The following is a 25,812-nucleotide window of genomic DNA, read 5'->3' as shown; positions in this document are numbered from 1 at the left end:
TCCACAATTTCCTCAATATATGCGATTGTCGTGCCCTTGTTGATGTGCTTGAACTCTTGGCTGAAGTTGGTTAGCATAACTTCCACTTGCCCTCCGTGGAGTCGAGCGATCCCTCTTGCGACGCAAATTTCACGGTCGAGCAGTAGGTCTTGGTCGCCTTCGATGACGCCTTCTACGTCAGCGGGTGTTTCGGTGCCGACGGAAATAATAATGCTGGAGCGCGGTGGGATGCTCACTTGATCTTCGAGCACACTCAAGGCATGGTGACTACGACAGCTCTCCGGTGGTATCGCTTGATCTTGTGACAGCGTTATCGATTTCGACTTCAGGTTGATGACTGCGCCATGTTGATTCAGGAAGTCCATGCCGAGAATGACATCTCGTGAACACTGTTGGAGGATAACAAAGATGGCAGGGTAAGTCCGGTCATGAACGGTAATTCTTGCCGTGCAGATCCCAGTCGGCGTAATGAGGTGTCCTCCAGCGGTCCAAATTAGAGGGCCTTCCCATGCAGTCTTAACTTTCCTCAACTGGGCGGCGATGGGTCCACTCATGACGGAGTAATCGGCTCCTGTGTCTACTAAGGCGGTGACTGCGTGGCCGTCGAGAAGCACATCGATGTCGGTGGTTCTTTGTCTTGCGTTACAGTTAGGTCTTGGCATTGGATCACGGCTGCGTCGTGTTGAACTGAAGTTGGAACGTCGCGTCGTCAAGTCGTCTTTCGTCGGTGTAGTCTTGGCTTCCTGATTTCGTCGGGACGGCGCCGTGTCGTTATGTCGTCGAGGTAGTTTCTTCGGTGTCTTCGTCGGCGGCGGAGGATCTTCGTCAGTTCGACGAACAGCAACCGCACCTCCATCGGTTGCTGCTTTTAGTTTTCCGATTATTGGCTCACTGACCGGCCCCGGGCTGGGCCAGTGTATGGTCGGCGCTGCGGCGACAGGTAGCGGCCTGGTGATGGCGAACGCGACGGTCGTCGAGAGCTCCACTGAGTAGCGGCGAGGTAGTCAGTGATATCGCGGGGGCATTCACCCTGCTGCGGGCGCGGAGCGTTCACGGCAAAACCTCGCAGTCCCATCTCCCGGTATGGACATCGTCGGTAGACGTGACCCGCTTCTCCGCAGCGCGCCAAATGTCCGTCTTCCTAGCGTAGGTGCGCTGGGCGATGGGTGGTCGTGCCGGCGGCGGCGGCGGACGACGGAACTGCGGCGTGACAGGGCCCTGGTGCGGTTGTGGAGGGGGACCTTGACGGTGTGCGACGGCGGCGTAGGTCATCGCTTGCGGCTCAGGCTGCGGCGATTCAGGGGCTACTCCAAGTTGTCGTTGGAGCTCCTCACGCACAGCGTCGGCAATCGAAGGCACTTGAGGCTGTGATGATGGGAACAGCTTTTGTAGCTCCTCGCGCACGACAGCTCGAATAGTCTCGCGTAGGTCGTCGGTGGCCAGTGACTGAACTCCGGCGTAGTTTGTCGAGTTCGTGCGGCGATCGAATTGCCGGTTTCACATCTCGAGTGTCTTCTCGATGCTGGTGGCCTCGCGAAGAAACTCGTCGACGGTCTTCGGTGGGCTTCGTACCATTCCGGCAAAAAGTTCCTCCTTCACACCACGCATCAGCAGGTGGACTTTCTTCTCCTCGGTAATTTCTGGGTCGGCGTGGCGGAACAGACGGCTCATTTCCTCATTGAAGATCGCAATCGTCTCATTCGGCAGCTGCGCTCTGGTCTCCAGTAGAGATTGGGCTCGCTCTTTTCGCACGACGCTTGTAAATGTTTGCGGGAAGCCACTACGGAAAAGTTCCCAGGTCGTTAAGGTGGCTTCTCGGTTCTCAAACCACGTTCTGGCCGCGTCTTCCAATACGAAGAAGACATATCGCAGTTTGTCGTCGCTGTTCCAGTTGTTAAACGTAGCGACTCTCTCGTACGTCTCAAGCCAGCTCTCCGGGTCCTCGAAAGTTGAACCGCGGAACGTTGGAGGCTCCCTGGGCTGCTGCAGCTCGATGGGGGACGCTGGGGCTGCCATTGGGGTGGACTTGGTGGCCATCTTCCTAGTCGTCTCAGGCAAAAGTCCGTGCTCCGGGGGCAGCCCTTGCAGCCTGCTGCTACCTCGCTGGTTCTTGGCGACGTTGGTGTCTTCCGCGTGAGGGTTTGGGTCACTGCTTTGTGGGGTCGTCCGGTACATGAACGCAAAGCACCTCCACCAGATGTCACGTGGTCATGACGTCAAAGAACACAGTAGCAATTCTGTGAAAGGCAAAACTAGCTTTTATTGGGCGAACCTGTGCCCACAAAACAGGCTACACTTAAAGCACAACGAGAGCGGCGAACAAAGTCAGCGATCGTCAAAAATCTGATCAGCGGGTCCAGCGCGTCGGCTTTTATACAGCAGTCGTCGAATGTTCCAGACTAATCGTTCGGACCCGCGGGCCTTCCACAGAGTTCTACACCATTCACGTCACGCGATGAAATCAGATAACACAAGGTTCGGCGACAACAGACAGCCGGGTAGATGCATCGATAACTTTCCAGAAACTTCGGATACAAGCAGGCGCGTCCCGCCCTGGGCGATTACATTTGTTAGGCGGCGAAACGTGGTCGCCCGATAAAGATAAGTATAGAAGCGTACGGTGAGGGGCTAGTTGGTATGACATTATGAGAACGAAGAAAAACTGCACAAAAAAGAACAAGACAGAGAAAGAACCACACGACACAGGCGCAGACTAACAACTGATTTAATGCTCCAATGCCGCTTTCCTACCAACAACAGAACGCATGCGCACCAACCGCAAAGACCAATGCTGCTAGCATGTAGTCAAGCCTAGAAACGCCAACTCCTTGCGGTACAAATGTATGAAGATTAGGGCCGGATAAATGTGTTGGTGAGGCTTCCATACATAAGATTTACATAAGAACTCAAGGAATTTCATTCCTTGAGTTTTTTGTAAATTCCTTGTAAAGAACTCAAAAGGAATGAAATTGGGGATATTTTTTACAGCAAAAACCCACAAACAAGGAATTCCGTTTAGGCCAATTGTGTCCGAGCGAGGGTGTTGGCAGGTTATGGTCGCTGAGTTCCTGCAAAATATGTTGAATTCTTTAGAAGTACAGGATCTGTTCTTATTGAATAACTCGGAAGGCCTTGTGAATTTTCTGGCATCAGATAAGACAAGCTGCAGCTGGGGATTCAGCATAGATGTTCAAGATCTCTACTACTCCTTACTGCATGGGCCCCTAATGTGCAGTGTTAAAGATTGCATAACTAAGGAGAATGACGAGGTGTCTTTCCGCAACACGTGCGGCATGGGCGTTGAATCCTTTCTTGAACTTCTGCATTTTTATTTAGCGAATACACATGTAGGGGGATTCTGTGGTGAAACGTATGTACAGGCAAAGGGTGTGTGCATCGGGTCAGAGGTAGCTCCCATCCTAAGTAACATTCTTTTGGGAAGCATAGACAGAGAGTTGGCCAAAGATTTAGAAGGTGTAGTAAATAAGGTATACAGATATGTCGATGACTACTTGATTTTAGGATGTCATGTAGACAAGGGTGCTTTCAGGAATAGGGTTGTAGAAGCCTTCAATTCTCAGGGCAAGGGTTTAACGTTTACTTCTGAAGTACCGGTAGATAAGCTACAATTTCTTGATGTCAAGTTAGAATTCCTACAGGAACATGTATGTTGGTCATTTTCACCCCGAGCTGGAAAACCGCTAATGAATTATGCCTCAAATCATTCCAGGCTTGTGAAGAATGGCATAGTCATTTCATGTTTCCGGTCAGTGTTGTTGAATTCATGTCACCACACCGTAAAGAGCGCATTTTTTGAGCAAGTTGATAGGTTGAGAAAGGCTGGGTACCCGCTCGCTGTGATGTTGGCGTCGTGCGATAGGCAAATGAACAAACTTAAACAGGATAAAGGACAATGCAAAAAGAATCAAAGGCAAAAGGATGTAGCTTCCAAGATTTCAGTGATTCCCTATGTGCACGGTCTTTCACTCAGACTTAATAAGGTGGCTGGTAGTTACGCAGTAAAAGTGGTATTTTCGGCGAAAAACAAAATAGGTAGTGTGTGCTCTAAGGTTAAAAATAAGTTTGAAAGAAAGAATGATGCAAAGAAAGAATGTAATGTTAAACATCCGCGCAAGAACCAATTTGTTGATTGCGCGATGAACGTTGTTTATCAGATCCCTATGACATGTAGTCATGTGTACGTAGGGCAGACTGCGACATGCATTAACACGAGGTTAAGGGAACACTTGTCCAGTCTGAAAGGTCGCCCTAGCACGCATTTGGCAATGTATTGCCAAGAACATAATTGCTCCCCCTGTCTTAGTAGCACCAACATTTTGTATAGGAATAGGAATCAAACCGCGAGGGAAATTGTGGAAGCACACTGGATTGAAAAACAAAAAGAAAAATGCATCAGCCATCCATCGGTTTCATTGTTGGATAAAGAAAATTCACTTCTATCATCACATCTTTAACGCATTTTTATCGTAAGTGGATGTTTCATGCACCTTGCTGTTCTTATGTTGACCGGGTGGTTTTGGTCCACGTCTTTGTGTTTTTTATCACAAGTGGTATATGTACTGTAGATGTGCTCTCTTGACTTGATCGCGCAGATCTGTGTGTATTATATGCGCTATAGGCGTGCTCTGTTTGACTAGATCGCGCAGATCTGTGGGTATATAAGCAGGTGGTTCTTCAAAAATAAAACCATTTGTTAGAAAGCGCTCGTTCTTGTGTTTCTTCTATTCTTCGTCCCTGTTTGTTTGCGCACAATAAGTTTTAAAGATGAATTTGTTCCAACTAGGCCGACTCGTAGTCTTGCTTCAATTATCTTCTGGTGCAGCTGCCGAGCCCCCAGTGCTGTGTCGCTATTGCTGTTGAGAGTGTTTGTGCCATTCGGTCCTTGCTTCTCTTGTGAGGAGACATCGAGTCTAACCCGGGTCCCGATAGTGCTCACCTTGTACTAAAAGAACTGAAAAGCTATCAGCCGGCCAAAAAGAAATAATCACTGAAATGAAAGGCATTAAGAACCAACTACTGGAAACGAACAACATGGTGTCTGATTTGACTTCCAGAGTGACACTAGTCGAAAAACTTTGCCAAAGCATCATCCCGTTGCGAAATGAAATCGAAGGCGTAAAAGCAGAAACTACTAAAATTACTGACCTGGCCACCTGCTTGGAATGGCGTATAGATGACGCTGAAAACCGATCACATAGAAATAACCTAATCTTTTATGGTGTTCCTGATCCTAATCCCTCGGAAACATTCGCCCAGTCTGAAGAAGCCGTAACCCAGCTGTGCTCTCAGCACCTTAACATTAACATAGATACAAAAAAAATTGAACGAGGACATCGTCTCGGGAGGCATACCGCTGGGCGCTGTCGCCCTATAATTGTTAAACTTACGTACTTTAAGACAAAAGAGACTGTCATATCAAATGGCTGGAAGTTCAAAGGCACTGAACACAGTGTCGGCGAAGATTTTTCTAAGGTGGTACAGAACCGCCCGCAGGCGCCTTGTTGCTTTTGCGAAAGCAAAATCTGCTCGCTTTTCATTGCGTTACAAAACATTGCACTTAGGTACTAAACGCTACATATTTGACGAGACATCGCAGACCGTCAAAGAAACGGCATGGCAATCGCATTATCCCACAAATATAAGAACTCGCCCTCCCATCCCACATAATAATCTGTCTTTTTCGGCAATTTTCACGAACATATGCAGCTTTCTGCCAAAGCGTGAACACATATCAAATCTTATGTCATCATCCACCACTATCTTACCGATACTAACAGAAACGTGGCTTGCAACAGAAATCAGGGACACAGAAGTCCTGGCCGATCTTCCCAACTTCGACGTTTATTGATGCGATCGAAGAGACGCACGTGGCCGAGGTGTTCTGATTGCCGTGAACCAACACTTGCCCTGCACACGAGTTAACATTGACAGCCACTTGGAAACACTGTGGTTAAAATGTCAATGTTCCTCATAAACAGTGCTGCTAGGTTTTTTTCATCAACCCCCTCTCCATCAACCGGACTTTTCTAATCTCTTAAACAACATATTAAATTAAATTACTTCAAAGCATTGCAATGCTATTATTCTCCTTTTTGGAGACTGATTTTCCCGACATTAACTGGCACAATGGCACTTCTTTACTAACAAATCAAACTGAAGCAAGCGACTTTATAGAAGTGTTTTTCAATTACAATTTAACACAGCTAGTACTGGAGCCAACCCGTGTGTCGGGGACGTCTGCCAATATTGCAACAAGGCGTCGCTCACCCAGCCCTGCCTCCCGGGAAAACTGACTTCGGCGACCTGCGGAGGTCGCTCACCCAGCCCTGCCTCCTGGGAAAACTGAGTTCAGCGACCTGCGGAGGTGAGGTCGCTGACGTTGCGAACGCTGAAGATCCTCCACTATGACGACCGCTATATGATGTAATTGAGACACAGAGAAAACAGTGTAGTTCGGTGTCAGTATCTTGCGACGTACCTGTTACCATAGATGACCACGAAGTCACGGTGTTAATCGACACGGGTGCGGACACATCTGTTATTAGCCAGAATCTCGCACTTATACTGAACAAAGTTTCGATGCAATGGACCGGAACTCAGATTCGTACTGCAGGAGGGCATCTCATAACTCTAATGGGCCGGTGCACGGCGCGTGTCAACATTCGGGGCTTCACGTACATCGGCAACTTCGTCATTCTTCCTGAATGTTCAAAGGACCTTATACTCGGCATGGATTTCCTTCAGGCGAACAGTGCCATCATCGACTTGCAAGAGTCTAGAGTAAGCTTCGCTACTATGCAAGCCATAGCAAACAGCAATGACGACCGTGACATCGCGCTTCACAAAGCTGACGATCATGTCACGTTGCCACCCAAGAGCAGCGTGCTTACTCTTGTCCGATGCGACATGGAGGACAACGCCGAAGGAATTGCTGAGGCAAACATCTCCCTGCTTCTTGAGTGCCACATCTGCATACCCAGAGGGCTTCTTCAGGTGCGCAACAAATGTTCAGTTGTCTTGCTAACAAATTTTAGCAACGAATATCAGCATGTACCGTGAGGAACGACAATCGCATTTCTTCGCGAAATCATTGATGTTACTGACATTGCCACATTAGAAGTCGCATCGTCTCAGCAATCTGAGTTACCCAGCCTAAAAGATCGGATTCACGTTAATGCTTCTCTGCCAGACCATCAGAAAGACAGTCTACTGAGTCTCGTGAATGAATTTGCAGACTGTTTTTCAACGTCGTCCAAAGTACGGTGCACGTCCATCACAAAGCACCGCATTATAACGGACGAGTCTGCATGTCCTGTTCGTCAGCATCCTTACAGAGTGTCGCCAGTGGAAAGGGAAGCGATCAAGTATCAGGTGAAAGAGATGCACCAAGACGACGTGTTCCAGTCGTCCACAAGCCCCTGGGCCTCCCCTGTAGTGTTAGTCAGAAAGAAAGACAACACGCTTCTGTGTAGATTATAGAAAGTTAAACCGTGTCACCAAGCGTGATGTTTATCCATTGCCACGCATCGATGACGCATTGGATCGTCTACAACATGCCACATTTTTTTCTTCGCTAGATCTTAAGTCAAGGTATTGCCAATCGAAGTTGATGAACAGGACCGTGAAAAAACAGCGTTTGTGACACCTGACGGGCTTTATGAGTTCAAAGTTCTCCCCTTCAATCTCTGTTCCACGCCTGCCACCTTTCAGCAGATGATGGATACCGTGCTTGCTGAACTCAAATGGCAAACCTGCCTCGTATACTTGGACGACGTCGTCGTGTTCTTGAGCACGTTTGACGAACATCTCGCACGACTCGAGAGTGTCCTCGCACCGATCCGTACTGCCGGCCTCACGATCAAGCCAGAAAAATGCTACTTCGAGTTCCAATAGCTCAAATTTCTTGGCCATGTCGTTGGTCCTAAAGGCGTCCGACCAGACCCAGACAAGTTAGCTGCCGTAGCTGAGTTTTCGCCACCCACAGACAAGAAGGCTGTCCAACGTTTCCTTGGTTTGTGCGCATATTATAGGCACTTCGTCAAGGGATTCTCGAGAATTGCTGAACCTCTGACACGGCTCACACGCACAACAAGCCTAATGAGCTCCCGCAAAGTGTCGGTATTGTCCAAGGGCACAGCGAGAGGGTCACGCAATAGGCTCGACGCGTTGTGGTTGTACTGCCTTGTTCACTGCTGCAGTGTCTTTTCCATTGATATGGCTTCCGCGAGAAACTCTGCAACGCTCTTTGGTGGGTTACGTATTAGGCCAGCGAATAACTCTTGCTTGACCCCGCGCATCAAGTTCCTGAGCTTCTTTTCTTCCGGCATGGATGGATCCGCGCGTCGGAAAAGTCGGCACATATCTTCGACAAACAATGCGACGCTTTCGTTCGGCCGCTGTACTCTCGCCTGAATTGCAGATTCAGCTCGCTCCTTGCGATCAAGGCTGGCATACGTGCTGATTAGCTGCCGTCGGAATTCGTCCTATGTCGACAGGGCCGCCTCACAGTTCTCAAACCATGTCCGCGCATAGTCCTCGAGGGAAAAGTCAGCGTTGCATAGCCTGCGCTTCGGTGTCCAGCCGTTGAATTCTGCGACACACTCAAAGTGATCGAGCCAGTCCTCTACATCCTCGAAGGTGTCCCCATGGAAGGACGTGGGGATTCGCGGCTGGTTGAGGACGACCTCGGTGGGTGCGGTCGAGGAAGAAGATGGAACCGATGTATTCATCCTTTTACTTGATTGGGCAGAGGCTCGTGCTCAGGCGGCAGTCCTTGAAGTCGATGGCTAATCCGTACGTGAACTGGAGTCAGCTCGACCGGACTTCACATTGTACTTGTAGGCGGTGTTCGATCTGGGAGTGGTAGCATGTACCCCGCACCTCCACCAGAAAAATGTAACTGAGATTGAAGACGGAGTCTTACAAAACAGACGCTTCTCTTTAATGGTGGGCCCGAAGAAGAATGTGCAGCTCACGCGCTTCGTTTTTCATGGGTACCGACCTATGCACACGCCGTCCCGCGGTGCGGGAGCCCCACATCATTGTGTCAGTATTTTAGATCTTATACCAACCAGTCATCCTGAAAGCTTAACATCCCGTACATATCTTTGCGAGATTAGTGATCTCAAAGCTATTCACTCTGCCTTCACTTTTGCTCCCCCACCACGCGACATGTACGAGAAAACAATTTGTTTATATGACAAAGGTAACTATGAGGCTATAAATACTGAATTAAACGCATTCTTCTCTACCTTTGCAGATGAATTTAATAACCATTCGATTCATGGTAACTGGCTGTTGTTTAAAAACAAACTATGTGAACTAAAGAACCAATTTATTCCCAGGATAACCATTCGATCCAATTGACAAAAACCATGGTTTACCAGATCCTTAAAACGACTAGATAATTAAAAAAAGCGCCTTTATCGCCACGCTAAAGTAAAGGCAAGCTCAGCTGCGTGGGAGAAATATTACGCTGCCGAAGCTGCGTACTTAATCAGAATTCACGATGCCAAGCGAACGTTTTTTCACTATGACCTACCGAACATTTTACTTCTAATCCAAGAAAATTCTGGCTGGTGATAAACCCCAAAGAAGCGCGTATCAATAATCTTACTAACGAGCTGGGTGAATGAGTGACAGATTTAACCTGCACTAATACAATGCAGTCCACTTATAACGATACCACATATAACGATATATTGGTTATAACGATGGGTCGACATGAGAGTGTCATTTTATGCATTAGGTCTATGGGGAAAAAAGACATTTATAACGATAGGTTAGTCACCGCATATCGGATATAACGATCAAAATTTTGCTGTCCGGACGGCGTTTTGCGTGCCAAATAATCATAACATTTGCGTTGCTTAGTTCCCTGAAACGAACAATGTCGAGACGAGGCGATCTTTACCTCCGTAAGTTCGTATCTGCCGCCATTACGGCGCAGTGTGTCTCGCCTCACCCGCGCACCGGAGAGTACCTGAGTAGGCGCAGCGCGCCACAAGATGGCGCTAGCTGCTTCATGCGCGTTGGCCACAGTCGCTCCGAAAGAGAGAAAGGAAAAAAAAAAGCGACAAGCAAAGCGGCGCGGTGGTGCCCGTCCCGCGTCTCTCTCTCTTGCGATAGCAGGCTGAAGCCACCGAAGCAGCGTGCAACCAATGGTACAACCCAGTTCGAAGATGGTGCCGCCAAAGCGCAAAGCTGTGTCGCTTGACACGAAGATGGTTATCTGGCAGGACTCTCGACGGGGCTTCAGGTGAGCGCCCTCGTGAAGAAGTATGAGCTTGCCCAGTCGACGATATCAACCATCTTGAAAACCGGGAGCACCGCGATTGTGAAGGCAGGAGCTATCAGCGGCCATGCCGATCAGTGGAAAAGGGCTAGACACCCTTTGTATGCTGATGTTGAAGAGGCGCTTTACCAGTGGTTCATCACAACCCGTGCAAATAATGTGCCTATTAGTAGGCCAATACTTGCCACCAAAGCGAAAAACTTCGCTTTTCTTCTGGGACGGCCAAATTTTAAGCCTGGGGGAGGCTGGATTCAGCGCTTTAAAGAGCGGCACGGAATCGTTTACAAAAAAGTGGTAGGGGAAGCGGCGTCTTTAGACACACAGGCAAAGCAGCAGTGGCTGCATACAAAGCTGCCCGGTGTGCTGGAGCGCTATGCGGAGAAGGACATATATAATTGCAACGAAACTGTTTTTTCAAATGTTGCCGTCGAAGACTCACGCTCTTAAACGAGATCGGTGCCCCGGCGGAGAGCACTCGAAACTTTGGGTGACCGTGTCGCTGTGCGTTAGCATGGACGGGAGCTATCGTCTCAAGCCTTTCATGATCATGATCAAAGAAGCCAACGTGCTTTAAGAATCAGCACATCCTGGTCCGCTATCGCAGCAATAAGGCGTGGATGACCCGCAACCTGTTCGAAGAATGGCTGCTCGAGTTCAACAGTATAATTGAAGGCCAAGGAAGAAAAGTAGTGTTGCTACTTGACAACTGTAGCGCACACAGCGTCAACCCGAAGCTAACATCTGTCGAATTGGTGTTTCTGCCTCCGAATACTACGGCAGTCCTGCAGCCGTTGGACGCCGGCGGGATCTCCAACTTTAAAGTCCTGTATTGTCGGCGCATGCTGGAGTGGCTAATCTTAGCCATTGACCGCGCAGCTCCTGGCACGTCGGGTCATGCAGACGGGCCCCCTGACCTGAAGATCAGTCTTTTGAAAGCCGTGCGCTTCATTTATGGTGCATGTTATGAAGTAAAGCAGTCAACCATATACAATTGCTTCAAAAAGGCGGGCTTTGTGCGTCAGGACGAACTTCCCCAACCCACTGAGACCAACACGGTAGAAGCCGCTGACATAACTGAGCTCTTGGAGCTCGTTCCTACAGGTGACACAGGTGGTGCTTCGATGGAAGAGTTTTTGACTGCAGACAGTGCCGCCTCGTTCTGCGATGAGGTCACCAACGAGGCAATCACCGAAGATGTGCTTGTCTCGACAGACGGCGACGGTGGCGACGGCAGCAGCAACAGTGACAACGAGATTGACAGTGGCTCCTTGACCCTGATCTCGATGTCCACGCAAAGCGCACTGTTGTCGATCAACTCCTTAATTGATGTTATGCATGCTAAAGGATTGCTGCCAGTGTTCGCGCAGCAGCTGGAATCCATGCACACCGTGGCTGTGAAGCTGAAGCTGCTGCAAAAGCAAGTGCAGATTTCTGACTATTTCGGCGCGCCTAACCCTTGACACGGTCATTGGCGCTAGAAATAAAGTTTGTTTTTCACAGCCTACTTTCTACATCATCTATTTTTTAGAGCAAGTAGCGAATTCGAGTTCGGAGCTGCAAAGGTACGTTCCGCGTTCTTAATTTTTTATTTTTAAAAATTTTTTCTAATATCTGCAGTCCAGATATAGTGATCATCGGTTATAATGATCATATTTTTCGTCCTTCTCGATATCGTTATAAGTGGACTGCACTGTATGTTCAACAACGCATTTTCTTCATTCTTCATTAATGAAATCGACACACCTCCAACCCCGCCAACCACAAATATACAATGCAACATGTCATCAATCACATTCACAGTACGTGGGCTTTTATCTGTGATAGAAAATATTAAGTTGTCTTCTTCATCTGGCATCAATGACATCAACTCTAAACTACTAAAAAACATGAAACACATCTTTTGCAGAGTTTCTATGAGAGCAGCATTCCGGGCAAGTTGGTAATCCATTACTCAAATGATATTGCGCAACAAAAAACGAATACGGACGTAAGAGAGGACGACACACCAAGCGCAAACTTTCAACTGACTTTATCGTACCACTGAAACCGGTGTGTCGTCCTCTCTTACGTCCATTTCGGTTTCAGTGCTACAATAAACTTAGTTGAAAGTTTGCGCTTGATGTGTTGTCCTCTCTTACGTCTGTGTCATTTTTTGTTGCGCAATATCACTTGAGAGTTTCTATATTGTCACGTGGTAGTGACGGTGAAGAAAGAAGCAATACGGTGAAATACAAAACTAGCTTTTATTGGGCGAACCTGTGCCCACAAAAACAGGCTACACTTATAGCACAACGATAGCGGCGAACACGGTCGGCGATCGTCGGAAAATCTGATCTGCGGGTCAAGCGCGTCGGCTTTTATAGAGCAGTCGTCGAATGTTCCAGACTAATCATTCGGACCCGCGTGCCTTCCACAAAGTTCTACACCATTCGCGTCAGGTGATGAAATCAGATAACAAGTCTCGGCGACAACAGACAGCGGATTGAAGCATCGATAATTTTCCAGAAACTTCGGATACATGCAGGCGCGTCCCACGCTGTGCGATTACATTTGTTAGGCGGCGAAACGTGGTCGCCCGATAAAGATAAGTACACGTGTCAATATTTATTATTTTCACAGTAGCTTTCCACAGGCACCATGCCAGATGAGGGGAAGATAGGGAAGGTTACTCCAGTCTACAAATCAGGCAACAATAATGCTCCCCTAAATTACCGCCCCATCTCATTGACAAGTGTTTCCTGCAAGGTCATGTAGCATGTATACTACTCTCATATTATGAACTTTCTAGACGCTAACAACTTTCATCCTTCACAGCACGGGTTCCGCAGGGGCCATTCGTGCGAGACCCAGCTTGCACTATTTCTTCATGATGTTCATGCTAATCTTTACCGTAACGTACAAACAGACGCCATATTTTTGGATTACACAAAAGCGTTTGACAAAATCGCTCATCAACGCCTATTACTAAAACTTTATCGTTTGCATTTGCATCCTGATATTATAAAATGGCTTGAGCAATTTTTAACTAACCGCTCACATTATGTCTCATTTAATAACCACGCTTCAAACATTACACTCGTCACATCAGGCATACCACAGGGGTCCGTCCTTGGCCCCCTTTTCTTAATTTACACCCGCTGTGGTTGCTCAGTGGCTATGGTGTTGGGCTGCTGAGCACGAGGTCGCAGGATCGAATCCCGGCCGTGGCGGCCGCATTTTGATGGGGACGAAATGCGAAAGCACCTGTGTACTTAGATTTAGGTGCACGTTAAAGAACCCCAGGTGGTCAAAATTTCCAGAGTCCTTCACTGCGGCGTGCCTCATAATCAGAAAGTGGTTTTGGCACGTAAAACACCATAATTTAATTTTTCTTAATTTACATTAACGACTTACCCTTGCATGTGTCCTGCCATATCCGTATGTTTGCCGATGACTGCGTTATTTACCGCGCAGTCAATACCATCACTGACCAAATAACCCTTCAATCCGACCTTAACTGGGTACAATAATCGCGTGGTGTTTAGCTGATGACACTTAACTCTAATAAATGCAAACTTGTCTCGTTTACCCGTCGTCATCACCCTCTTCGCTTTTCTTATCAGATTGGTGACGTCACCGTGGAGTCAGTGGAATCCTACAAATACCTAGGTATCACCTTGACTAATGATGTAACCTGGAATGCGCATGTTACTAATGTTACTTCATTGGCTAACAAGACATTGAGACTTCTGAGACGTCACCTTCACCTCGCTCCATTGCATGTAAAACTGTTAGCCTATAGATCATTGGTAAGAATGAAACTCGAATACACATCTGCCATCTGGGATCCGCATCAAGCATATCTCACCAATGCCCTCGAGGCAGTTCAAAATCACGCCACCAGGTGTATTCATTCCACATACTCTTACAACGTCAGCATATCAGCTTTAAAAAAAAGAATCTTCCTTATCGCTTCTATCTCTTCGTCGCCGCGTTGCCACCCTTTCCCTCTTCCACAGGTTCTACCATTCGGCGCTCAATCGACCACCATACATTGTTCCCCCAACGCGCCGGTCACGACGCATTGGCCATCCCCAGCAGGTAGCACAACCACATTCACAAACAAATGCATCTTCAGCCTCATTTTTCTTCCGAGCATCTAAAGACTGGAATGGCCTTCCTCATCAAATTGCTGCCATAACCTGATCTTCACAATTTGTTCAAGATGTAACAACATTTTAGTTACAGAATTGAATGCATTATAACATTTGTTTGTATATGTTGTATTCCCACCCCTTATATATTATCCCCACTACGGGGTTTTAAGGAAATGAAATGAAAAATGAAATCCATGATCGCTACCTGCCCTAAGTAGATGCATTCCCTTACCACTTCCAGTGCCTCGCTACCTATTGTAAACTGCTGTTCTTTTCTGAGACTGTTAAACATTACTTTAGTTTTCTGCAGATTATATTTTAGTCTAAAATATAATCTGCAGAAAACTAAAGTAATGTTTAACAGTGTTTAAATTAGACCCACCCTTCTGCTTTGCCTGTCCAGGTCAGTGAGCATGCATTGCGATTGGTCCCCTGAGTTACTAAGCAAGGTAATATCATCAGCGAATCGCAAGTTGTTAAGGTATTCTCCATTAACTCTCATCCCCAATTCTTCCCAATCCAGGTCTTGGAATGCCTCCTGTAAACACGCTGTGAATAGCATTAGAGAGATCGTATCTCCCTGCCTGACACCCTTCTTTATTGGGATTTTGTTGCTTTCTTTATAGAGGACTATAGTGGCTGTGGAGCCGCCATAGATATCTTTCAGTGTTTTAACATACGGCTCGTCTACACCCCAATTCCATAATGCCTGCATGACTACTGAGCTTTTAACTGAATCAAACGCTTTCTTGTAATCAATTAAAGCTATATATAAGGGTTGGTTATATTCCCCACCTGATTGATGGTGTGAACATGGTCTATTGTTGAGTAGCCTTTTTGAAATCCTGCCTGGTCCTTTGATTGACAGAAGTCTAAGGTGTTCCTGATTCTATTTTGGATTACCTTAGTAAATACTTTGTAGGCAATGGACAGTAAGCCGATTGGTCTATAATGTTTCAAGTCTTTGCGGTCCCCTTTCTTGTAGATTAAGATTATGTTGGCATTCTTCCAAGGTTCTGGTACGCTCAAGGTCATGAGGCATTGCGTATACAGGGTGGCCAGTTTTCTAGAACAATCTGCCCACCATCCTTCACCAAATCTGCTGTTACCTGATTCGTACACTCAGCAGTTGATACTAAATAGGAGTTAATGACTCCAGCACAACTTTGTAAAACAGCCATTTTTTCTTCGATGGTGATGAGACGATGATTAATGTCAGTTATTTGCTTCTCTAGATTCAATTGAATTTCTTTCACTTCGTTAAGTTGTGATAGAACCACGGTACGATTTCCGACAATTTTCGCATTAAGGGATTTTAATAGCGCCACGTCAGTACTGTTTTTACTTGGATCCTCTTTAGGAGGACCGGGGTTCAGCTCAGTGTCTCCTCCCAACAACAGCGCCTTGTCCATTGTACATGTTCCCCTTTTAGTCCGCATCTTCGTAGCGCTCTTTTCTTCAAGCAGCAACTTGATAGCATTAATTCATCATAGCATTCACATGCTATTTCAAAAGAAGAGCACGTGGGCATGGAAACAGCAACAGGTTGACATTGCTTGTGCGCTTAGAGTACAGTGATGAAATGGGACTAACCTGCACCAGAAAGCACAAAAAAGGTTGAGGGAACCGCATAGCTGCCACGCTCACATGCCCACTGAGGAACCACACAGTCGAATCGCACTTAAGTAGCTGCGGATGAAAGCCTGATGATAGCGTTGAAGAGGCTGGCGCTAGCAGAAAGAGACTCGGTAAAAAAGCATCCGGTCAGCGCATCAGAGGCAGGGCAACGCAGCAGCGAAGTCATGCACATATCCACTAGATTCGTCGAGACTTGTGGCTCTTCGTTTGAACATGCAGTCGTTCTGTCAGATAATATATGCACCAGAAAGCTTAAAAAAGGTTGACGGATCCGCATAGCTGCTGCGCTCACAAGCCTACTCCTAAGTCTTAACAAGTCTGGCTACTGGATGTCTGCCCCGAAATAAAAGGCAATGCGACGTCCAGGGGAAGAAATAAATAAAAAGGCGAGCCGCTTTGGCACACCTGCCTTTGTTCCATGCACCCTGCACACCATAGCTTCGTTACACCCTCTCCCACTCCCTTCCACTCAGACGTCAACGAGAGGGTGAAAGGAAGACAGGAGAGGGGCGCATGAGGCCAGCGACGCGATGCAGTAGTGCCGTGGGGTGTGCACGGCACAAAGCTTGGGTGTGGCAAAACGGCATCGTTTTTTTCTCTCTAGGGTTTTGGACTTTTTCCATTTCCACAGACCAAGGAGCCAGATTTAATTGTTATAATCAATCATGCGACATGAGGGCATTGTAGTAAGTGGTTTATTTTATCATACAACACAACAGTTGCCGGTGCATCAGCTACTCAATGCTGTATGCAATATACCGTTATAAGTGGGTTCGACTGTATCTCAAGTTGCATTGAAGATTAAGGCTTTTGTATATGAATCATTAGGCTCGTGACCAGTGCTGGTGTTTTTTTCCTCTAGCGTGACACATTTTGCAACTTTAGCCTAGGTTGCGCGTACTAGTTGTAGAGATGTCTCGAAATCTTCATTTCAGGTTTCCTAATGGATGATCACTTCCATCTCTGCAGGTTCGAGTTTGACTTTGCGGATGTCTACTGGAACCCACGGCTTTGCACTGAGCACTCACGTGTCATCGACCTTCTGCGCCACGGTGATGTCTTGTACGATATCTTTGCTGGTGTCGGACCGTTTGCCATTCCCGCTGCGCGCAAGGGCTGCACAGTCATTGCGAATGACCTGAACCCGCACTCGTATACCTGGCTAAATCACAATGTGACCCTCAACAAAGTGTCAGACAGGGTGACCACCTACAACATGGATGGACGCGAGTTTATCCGGAAAGTTATGGGAGAGACCCTTGTTCAGCACTTAGCAGATGACAGGCACGTGCACATCTGTATGAACCTCCCAGCACACGCAACAGAATTCTTAGATGCATTTGTGGGACTGCTGTCGGGAAGAGAGAATTTGAACAAGGAGGTGAAAAACTGTCACGTGAAAATCCACTGCTACTGCTTCGTGAGGGGTGTGGAGGGCGTGACTGGTGCCAAAGAGAAAGTGGAAGAAGGGCTCGGGCGACCGGTGGAGAGGGACGTGCAGGTGTCATTTGTGCGCAACGTTGCACCAAACAAGGACATGATGCGGGCATCGTTTAACCTCTCGTTGAACATCTTGTGCGCTCTCGACTGCTCGCCAGCGAAGAGGTGCAAGCTGGAAGAGGAAGTGCAAGGAACGCAAGTTGGTGTTGTTGGAGTGGAATAAAACTGTTGTTCAACTGGCAACAGTAATAGCTTAGAGCTCTGCTGTGTTTCCAGACATTTTGTATAACAGCATGCACATCAGTGGGAACAAAAACCAAGGTGTCCCTCGGTGGGCATTTTTGCGAATTTGAAAGGTAACTTGCCTGCGCTGTACAGTAATGCAAATCAGAATGCTACCGCAAACTGCAGGTGCCACACAGAGAAGCAAGACGATGAAATATCGCAGTAAGCTTGTGAGTACTCTTTATGGGAAGCAAATGAATACAGACCAGGTAAAATCACTCATGCATTCCAATAGGCATTTCAATGAACTAGCCCAAATATCAGACAGTAGAGTAACACATATCCACAAAACCAGCAAACCTCACTGTTAGAATCAGTAATTGTCATGTTTGGAACAACTGTAATACGGCCCCCCAAGACCATTCGCTTGCCCTGTAAGGGTGGCAATTTTTATTTTTAAAGCTGCAGTGCCGTGTAGTCAAGACTGTTCACTACTTTTTCTTTTTTCCCTAAATGATTCGAAAAGAAAATTTCACGCTTACCGCTGCTTTGATTTTGCTCAAATTTTGCAGCAAGATCACATTTAAAGCGCCCCTCCCCAGGTCTGGCCATTTTTGAGCTGACAAGCGCAGAGCATACAATGCGCAATAACGGTTGTGTCTGCTAAATAATACTTCGCTACACGCCACGGAAAGGTCTGAAATTTCAAACGGAACGTCGTTTGTTCTCGCTGCTGCCGTGCGCCAAGCCGGAGGGTGACATACACGTGCTACAGTCGGATACAACTTAAGTCTGCAGTGAAGCCCCGCCCACACCCTCAAAACTGCCAGCCATTGTTCCCCCACGAGGCTGCTAATATGTATGTAGTTCATACTTCAAACTTTCCCTGTTACCTAATATGGGAACACTGCCATCACCATCATCAGAGCCAGCAGTCGAAAAAGTAGGAAACGAAGTGAATTGTGAGCACGAGCGGTGGTTCGAGGCTTGTCTGGGCGCTCTTGGGGCGCGGCCGGCCAGGACTGGGGCTTGATAGTGTGGTCTGAGGGGCCGCGCCGTTCCCACACTGGCGCCCGTAACGGGGGGTTCCGGCTACGTTCCGGGACGGACCATGATCGTGGCGAAGTCGGGCGGTGCTCGTTCCACGGCCAATAGCGACGCCTGCCTGACTTGGTGCGTGACCACCTCTGTGGTGCAAGCTGTAGCTTGAAGGGGTGTACCGTAGCGCGATAAAAATACGGGGCAAAAGAAGACGCACAAGGACACACACTGCGCTAACTTCCAAAAACATTGTTGGAACATTGTTTATCGCGCTACCGTACACCCCTTCAAGATGCATTACCAGAAAGCCCACATTGCAACCCTCGCAATCTGCAGCTCTGGCGTTCACTGAGGAATGTTTCCGCTGGCTCCTCCTCTGTCATGGTTGTCTGGTCTGGCACCGGACACGGGGGCGGAGAGTTCTGCTACGTACTGCTGAAGCGTCGCACTTGTCCAGTGTGTTTCCTTCTTTGTCCGTTGTCGTTTGTGCGGTTACATGATGCATTCAAATATTGACCACCAACTAGCCCACCTGTCTCAATTACATATTCTCCGGAGTGTAGCAAGCATGTGACGCCCCCTCAGGCATAATCTTCGTTGGCCCGCCAGGCTCGGTAGGCAACATTGGTCACAGCACTGCAATAAACGCCGACGAGCACAGCTGCTCGTTGGTCAGTCATCGTTCGTCACCACCACGTTGTGGAGCATCCGTCTAAGGGAGGGTGCCTCGAGCCCTCCCTTGTTCACGAACCTGGGAGGTTTGTGACACTGACGACGAGTACCCAGGGATCGTCCCACACTGCCGCGAGCGGCGAAACACTGCCCCACATTGCTGTACGGAAGGCTCGAGCCGTTTGAGGGAGATGAGTCCGCCTGGCCAATTTACGAAATGCAGGTCCAGGTGTTCTTCCGGGAAAACGACACACCCGATGCCAAACAGTGGGACATTTTCCTGGCCAGCTGCCAGACCTGCGTCTTCAGTCTCCTGCTCGACCTTCTCAAGCCAGCCACGCCACATGTTAGGACGCTGAGTGAGCTGCTCGCCATACTGTGCTCGCATTTCAACCCAGCACCGTCCGCACTAATGGAGCGCTTTCGCTTCAACAACTGGAGCCGCCGCGAAGGAGAGACCCTCGGGCAGTTTGTTGCTGCGCTACGAGGGTTAGCGAGTGCCTGCGTTTTCGGGGACCAGCTGGACTCGCTGCTTCGGGACCGTTTCGTCTGCGGCATCAACAACTCCGCCATGCAGACGCGGCTCCTGGAGCTTCCCGACCTCTCGCTGGTCGACACCGTGAAGACAGCGCTGGCAATGGAAGCTGCCGCCAAGGATGCCGGCGAGATCGCCCGTGCGACTGGCTCACCGTCGGCGGAAGCGGCGATCAACAAGTTGGCGACAAAGGGCAGTACCTGCAGTCGCTGTGGTGGTGCCCATTCCCCCTCACAGTGCCAGTTCTCTCAAGCACAATGCTTCACGTGCGGGAAAACTGGGCACCTGGCAAGTGTATGCCGAAGGGCGCGGACGAATGGCAAACAGCAGCAGCAACTTGCTTCAAGCCCAGGTACCACACAAGCCTGCGGCCAGGGTAGCCGTCGCAAGGGTATGTGGCAGGGGCTTGCGGCAGCGTTCTTCCACGGCCAGGCTCCATGTCGTGGCCGAGGACCCGCCGATTTTCGACATGTGGCACACAGGCCTTGTACCGTCGTCAGTTCCGTCGTACATGCTGACCGTCGAAATCTGCGGGCACCCCATTTCCATGGAGCTAGACACGGGCCAGCGTGTCTGTCATGGCTGGGAAATGGTCCAAGCGTACCTTCCCCGGCGCGTCTGTGGAGGCTTCGGGAGTAATGCTGCACAGCTACTCCAGGCAGCTCTCCCAGGTCCAGGGCCAGGCAAAGGTCAGCGTTAGCTTTGGCAACAGGGAGGCAACCCTTCCCTTCTACTTAACCAAGAGGTCATCGCCGACGCTGCTGGGCCGAAACTGGATTCATGCACTGCGCGTTTGTCTGCCGGAGTACCAGGAAGCCAGCCTACATGTAGTGAAAGACGTTCCCAGCCTCCTGACCGAGTTCAAGTCCCTGTTCCAGCCAGGGGTGGGCTCATTCGCCGGCACTACAGCTGGCATCTATGTACCTGAGGGAGCCCGGCCTCGTTTTTTCAAGCCTCCCCCACTGCCGTTTGCCCTGAAGAACGGGGTCACCCAGGAGCTGCAACGGTTACAGCGAGAGGGCATCCTACTGCCCGTCAAGACGTTGGAATGGGCCCCTCCCATCGTACCAGTCCTCGAAGCGAGATGGCAGTGTCAGGATCTGCGGGAATCTCAAGGTTACCATGAACTCTGTGGCTACCGTCGAGAAGTACCCATTGCGCCGGATTGAAGATCTGTGGTCAGCGTTGTCCGGTGGCCAGAAGTTCACCAAGCTCGACATCAGAGATGCTTACCAGCAGCTGGTGCTCCAGGATGCCCCCCGGAAGGATGTCACAATATCGACAACTTTGGGGCTCTTCCAGTAGACACGCTTACCGCCTCAGCGCCAGCCATATTTCAGAGGGAGATGGACAACCTCTTCGGGGGAATGAGGCATGTGGCAGTGTGCTTCGATGACATCCTAGTTACTGGCAGCGACGACAGGGACCACCTGCAAAACCTGCACAATGTCATGGCATGGCTCAAGCTGGAAAAGTGCATTTTCCTGGTCCCCAGTGTTGAGTACTTGGGACTTGTCATTTCCCAGGCTGGCCTAGCCCCGGCTGCCCGCAAAGTTAATGCTGTGCTCAAGGCGCCTGAGCCCCAGAACAAGAAGGAGCTTCAGAGCTACCTCGGCCTCATCAACTTCTACGGGAGTTTCCTGCCGGACCTGTTGGAGCATCTACAGCTGCTCCATCTTCTGCTTCGAGATGCTCAGCAATGGGTCTGGAAGAAGGAACAGGACTGGGCCTTCCAGCGCAGCAAGGAGCTAATCACCAAGGCTCCAGTGCTGGTATACTTGAATCCTGCCAAGCCTGTCGTCCCGACCATAGATGCGTCGCCGTACGGCATGGGAGCTGTCCTGGCGCACCGGGACAAGGATGGCCAGTAACGCCCTCTGTCATTTGCTTCTTGTCGGCTTCATGCTGCAGAGCAACGTTACAGCCAGCTGGACAAGGAAGGTTTGGCCCTCATGTTTGGTGTCGAACACTTCCACCAGTATCTGTGGGGCCTTAAGTTCGAGGCGGTCATGGACTACAAGCCGCTGTTGGGGCGGCTGGCGCCTGGTAAGGAAGTTCCTGTTCAGGCATCACCTCGAGTGGTACGCTTGGCCTTGAGGCTGGCAGCTTACAGTTATTGGTATGCATCATGTAACCGCACAAAAACAAGGGACAAAGAAAGAACACACAAGACAGGCACGGAACTTCAACTAAGGTTAACTCTGGGAAATCCCACATTTATACAAGTAACATAATCACACTTGCTAATCATCAGACAGCCATCACTCGACGTTGGCATGCAGGCGTGAGTGCCACAAATTTGCTTGTAAATATTTGAACTCTTTATCGCTCAATGACACTGAAGAGCTGCTTACGCGGCTGCCAGATTGCATTTTTATACAATAAGCTTCATAGATTTCTCGGCTCAGTTGTGACGCAAACATCTTCAAGACTTTAGTGTCGCGGAACCTAGGCGTGGAATTACGACAGTGGCGACAATGGTCAGCCAGTTTGCCACCCCCCGCCAATCCTACTCCTGCGCGGTGCTCCTGCAGTCTGACGTTTAGGCACCGTCCCGTCTGCCCTATGTAGCTATTGCCACAAGAGAGAGGTATCTGGTACACTACCCCTATTCTGCATGGGACGAACCTCTCGACGTGCTTGATACCACATTCATTTCTTTTGTTCTTACCCTGCACCATGTTGCACATGCCCGCCAGTTTTTTGGGCGCCGTGAAAACCACCGGTACTTCACATTTTTCAGCCACCTTTTTGGGGCGGTGGGAGATTTGGTGGTAATACGGGATGGCAACAGGTCTACGACGTTGCGGCTCTACGCTTGGGCAAAGCTAAGATGGGGCCCGCGCTTCCTTGGCAAGGGTTTCTAGCACCGAGGTGACCATATCATACTGAAATCCTGCACTGTGCAGTCTTTGCAACTGTAAGAACACACTATGTTGCATTTCATGCTGGCAGGACTTATCAAGAGCAGCACGCAGGCAGTTTTTTGCAATTCCCCTTTTTACAAGCTTCGAATGAGCAGACTGGTAGTTTAAGATACCTTTTTTTGATCGAGGCTGATACCTCCAGCACGCATGGGTTCCAGCAATAATAATGAAAATGTCCAGGAACTGCAGGCATCCATGTGAAGGCAATTCAAAGGTGAAACTCAACCCAAAAAACTGCCTGCGTGCTGCTCTTGATAAGTCCTGCCAGCATGAAATGCAACATAGCGTGTTCTTACAGTTGCAAAGACTGCACAGTGCAGGATTTCAGTATGATATGGTCACCTCGGTGCTAGAAACCCTTACCAAGGAAGCGCGGGGCCCATCAGAGCTCCGCCCAAGCGTAGAGCCGCAACGTCATAGACCTGTTGCCATCCCGTATTACCACCAAATCTCCCACTGCCTCAAAAAGGTGGCTGAAAATGTGAAGTACCGGTGGTTTTCACGGCGCCCAAAAAACTGGCGGGCATGTGCAACATGGTGTAAGAACAAAAGAAATGAATGTGGTATCAAGCACGTCGAGAGCTTCGTCCCATGCAGAATAGGGGTAGTGTACCAAATACCTCTCTGTTGTGGCAATAGCTACATAGGGCAGACAGGACGGTGCCTAAACGTCAGACTGCAGGAGCACCGCGCAGGAGTAGAAGGATTTACGGGGGGTGGCAAACTGGCTGACCATTGTCGCCACTGTCGTAATTGCACACCTAGGTTCCGCGACACTAAAGTCTTGAAGATGTTTGCGTCACAACTGAACCGAGAAATCTATGAATCTTATTGTATAAAAATGCAATCTGGCAGCTGTGTAAGCAGCTCTTCAGTGTCATTGAGCGATAAAGAGTTCAAATATTTACAAGCAAATTTGTGGCACTCACGCCCGCATGCCAGCGTCGAGTGATGGCTGTCTGATGGTTAGCAAGTGTGACTATGTTACTTGTATAAATGTGGGATTTCCCGGAGTTAACCTTAGTTGAAGTTCCGCGCCTGTCTTGTGTTTTCTTTCTTTGTCCCTTGTTTTTGTGCGGTTACATGATGAATTCCAATAACAACCACCAACTAGCCCGCTTATCCCTGTTAAATAGCTTACAGTTACCAGCTGGTTTACCGTCCGGGAAAGGACATGGGATCTGCTAATGCCCTGATCCGCCTGTCCCTGCCAGAGGTGCCTGACGCTGTTCCAGAACCTGCTGAAGTGTTCATGCTGGAGCACGCATACCCGGAGGTGCTCTCCAGATCTCCGGTATAGCAAGCGACCAGCGAGGACCCAGTCCTGTCTCAGGTTGTCAAGGCATTGTCCCATGGGGAGTAATTGGTTCAGCAGGCCTATAGCCACAAGGGCACTGAGCTGAGCTTGCAGCAGGGCTGCCTACTGTGAGGTTCCACGGTGGTGGTCCCACAAAGTCTCCGGTCCAGGGTCCTGCAGTTTCTGCACGCGGGTCATCCTGGCATGGAAATAACCAAGATGGTGGCCCGGTCCCATGTTTGGTGGCCTGGCCTGCTGCAGGACATAGCTCACATGGTGCAGAACTGCCAAATCTGCCAGGAGCATCAGTGGGCCTCGCGTCATGTGGAAATGACCCCCTGGCCATTTCCACAGAGATCCTGGTCCCACCTACATGTTGATTTTGGGGGACCCTTCAAAGGCCATTACTTCCTGGTGGTGGTGGACGCCTTTCCAAAATGGGTGGAGGTTCTACCTGTCACCACTCCATCAGCAGGTGCTACCATAGCAGTGCTATGACAAGTCTTCACCGCCCAGGGGTTGCCGGACATCATCGTGTCTGACAATGGTCCTGCTTTCGCCAGCACAGAGTACCTGGCCTGACTGACAAAGAACAGAATCCGCCGGATGATGGTTCCGCCGTACCACCCTACTTCAAACGGTGCAGCTGAGCGGGTGGTGCAAACCATCAAGGACAAGAGGGCATGGCACTTGGCTGACAAGCATGATGCCTAAAACGCCGTTGCTGGTATTGCAGATGCTGCCGTGGTTTCTCGTCGGAATGTTGGAGAGGGACGACGGATGCCTCTTTTTCGTTGTCAATGCGCAACTTTGCAGAAATGCAAGCTTGGAGTGCGCATTTTCCGGACTTGCTGCCACGGGTGTGACGTCACCAGCGACCAGTCTACAAAAGGAACAACGCGAGAACATCGGCTTCAGAGGGCATGGCACTTGGCTGACAAGCATGATGCCTAAAACGCCATTGCTGCTATTGCAGATGCTGCCGTGGTTTCTCGTCGGAATGTCGGAGAGGGACGACGGATGCCTCTTTTTCGTCGTCGATGCGCAACTTTGCAGTAATGCAAGCTTGGAGTGCGCATTTTCCGGACTTGCTTCCACGGGTGTGACGTGACCAGCGACCAGTCTACAAAAGGAACAATGCGAGAACATCGGCTTCAGAGGGCATGGCACTTGGCTGACAAGCATGATGCCTAAAACGCCGTTGCTGCTATTGCAGGTTAGTTACTGCTCTACGTATTGTAGTGATAATAGATGCTTGTTAGTCCTGTCATGCCCTCGTAGATGTTGTGCTATTTTGGTGGATTGCTGGTCAATACTGCTGCTATTGCTAATGGCTGGGGATGTTGAGGAAAATCCAGGCCCAAAAAATGCTGAAATCTTGCAGGAAATTCTTGGAAATCAAAATGCATTGGATCGCAAGATAGATGATATGAGGAAAGAAATTGCAGAAGTGAATGCTAAAACTGATAAGATGCAAAGTGTGCTAGCCATGTTCGACGAAATGAAAAATAGGATCGATAAATTGGGGACCACCGTACGAAAACAATCTGAAAAATTAATAGATTATGAAAATAGAAGCAGATGAA

General features: G+C 49.1%; 1 protein-coding gene across 1 annotated transcript in view; it reads left to right on the top strand.

Moving 5' to 3' along the window:
• The window catches only part of LOC142567697 (tRNA (guanine(37)-N(1))-methyltransferase), a 96,813-nt gene extending 79,028 nt beyond the window's left edge, over positions 1-17,785 (top strand). Inside the window, exon 4 of the mRNA XM_075677869.1 lies at positions 17,059-17,785. Coding sequence (XP_075533984.1) covers positions 17,059-17,752 — 694 coding nt within the window. The 3' untranslated portion in view covers positions 17,753-17,785. The remainder of the gene's footprint in view (positions 1-17,058) is intronic.
• Positions 17,786-25,812: the final 8,027 nt, after the last annotated feature.

Source organism: Dermacentor variabilis, unplaced genomic scaffold (assembly GCF_050947875.1).
Source record: "Dermacentor variabilis isolate Ectoservices unplaced genomic scaffold, ASM5094787v1 scaffold_14, whole genome shotgun sequence".
Classification (NCBI taxonomy): Eukaryota; Metazoa; Arthropoda; class Arachnida; order Ixodida; family Ixodidae; genus Dermacentor; species Dermacentor variabilis.
Note: the sequence above shows the minus strand (reverse complement) of the source record. Positions and strands in the feature narration are given on the sequence as shown.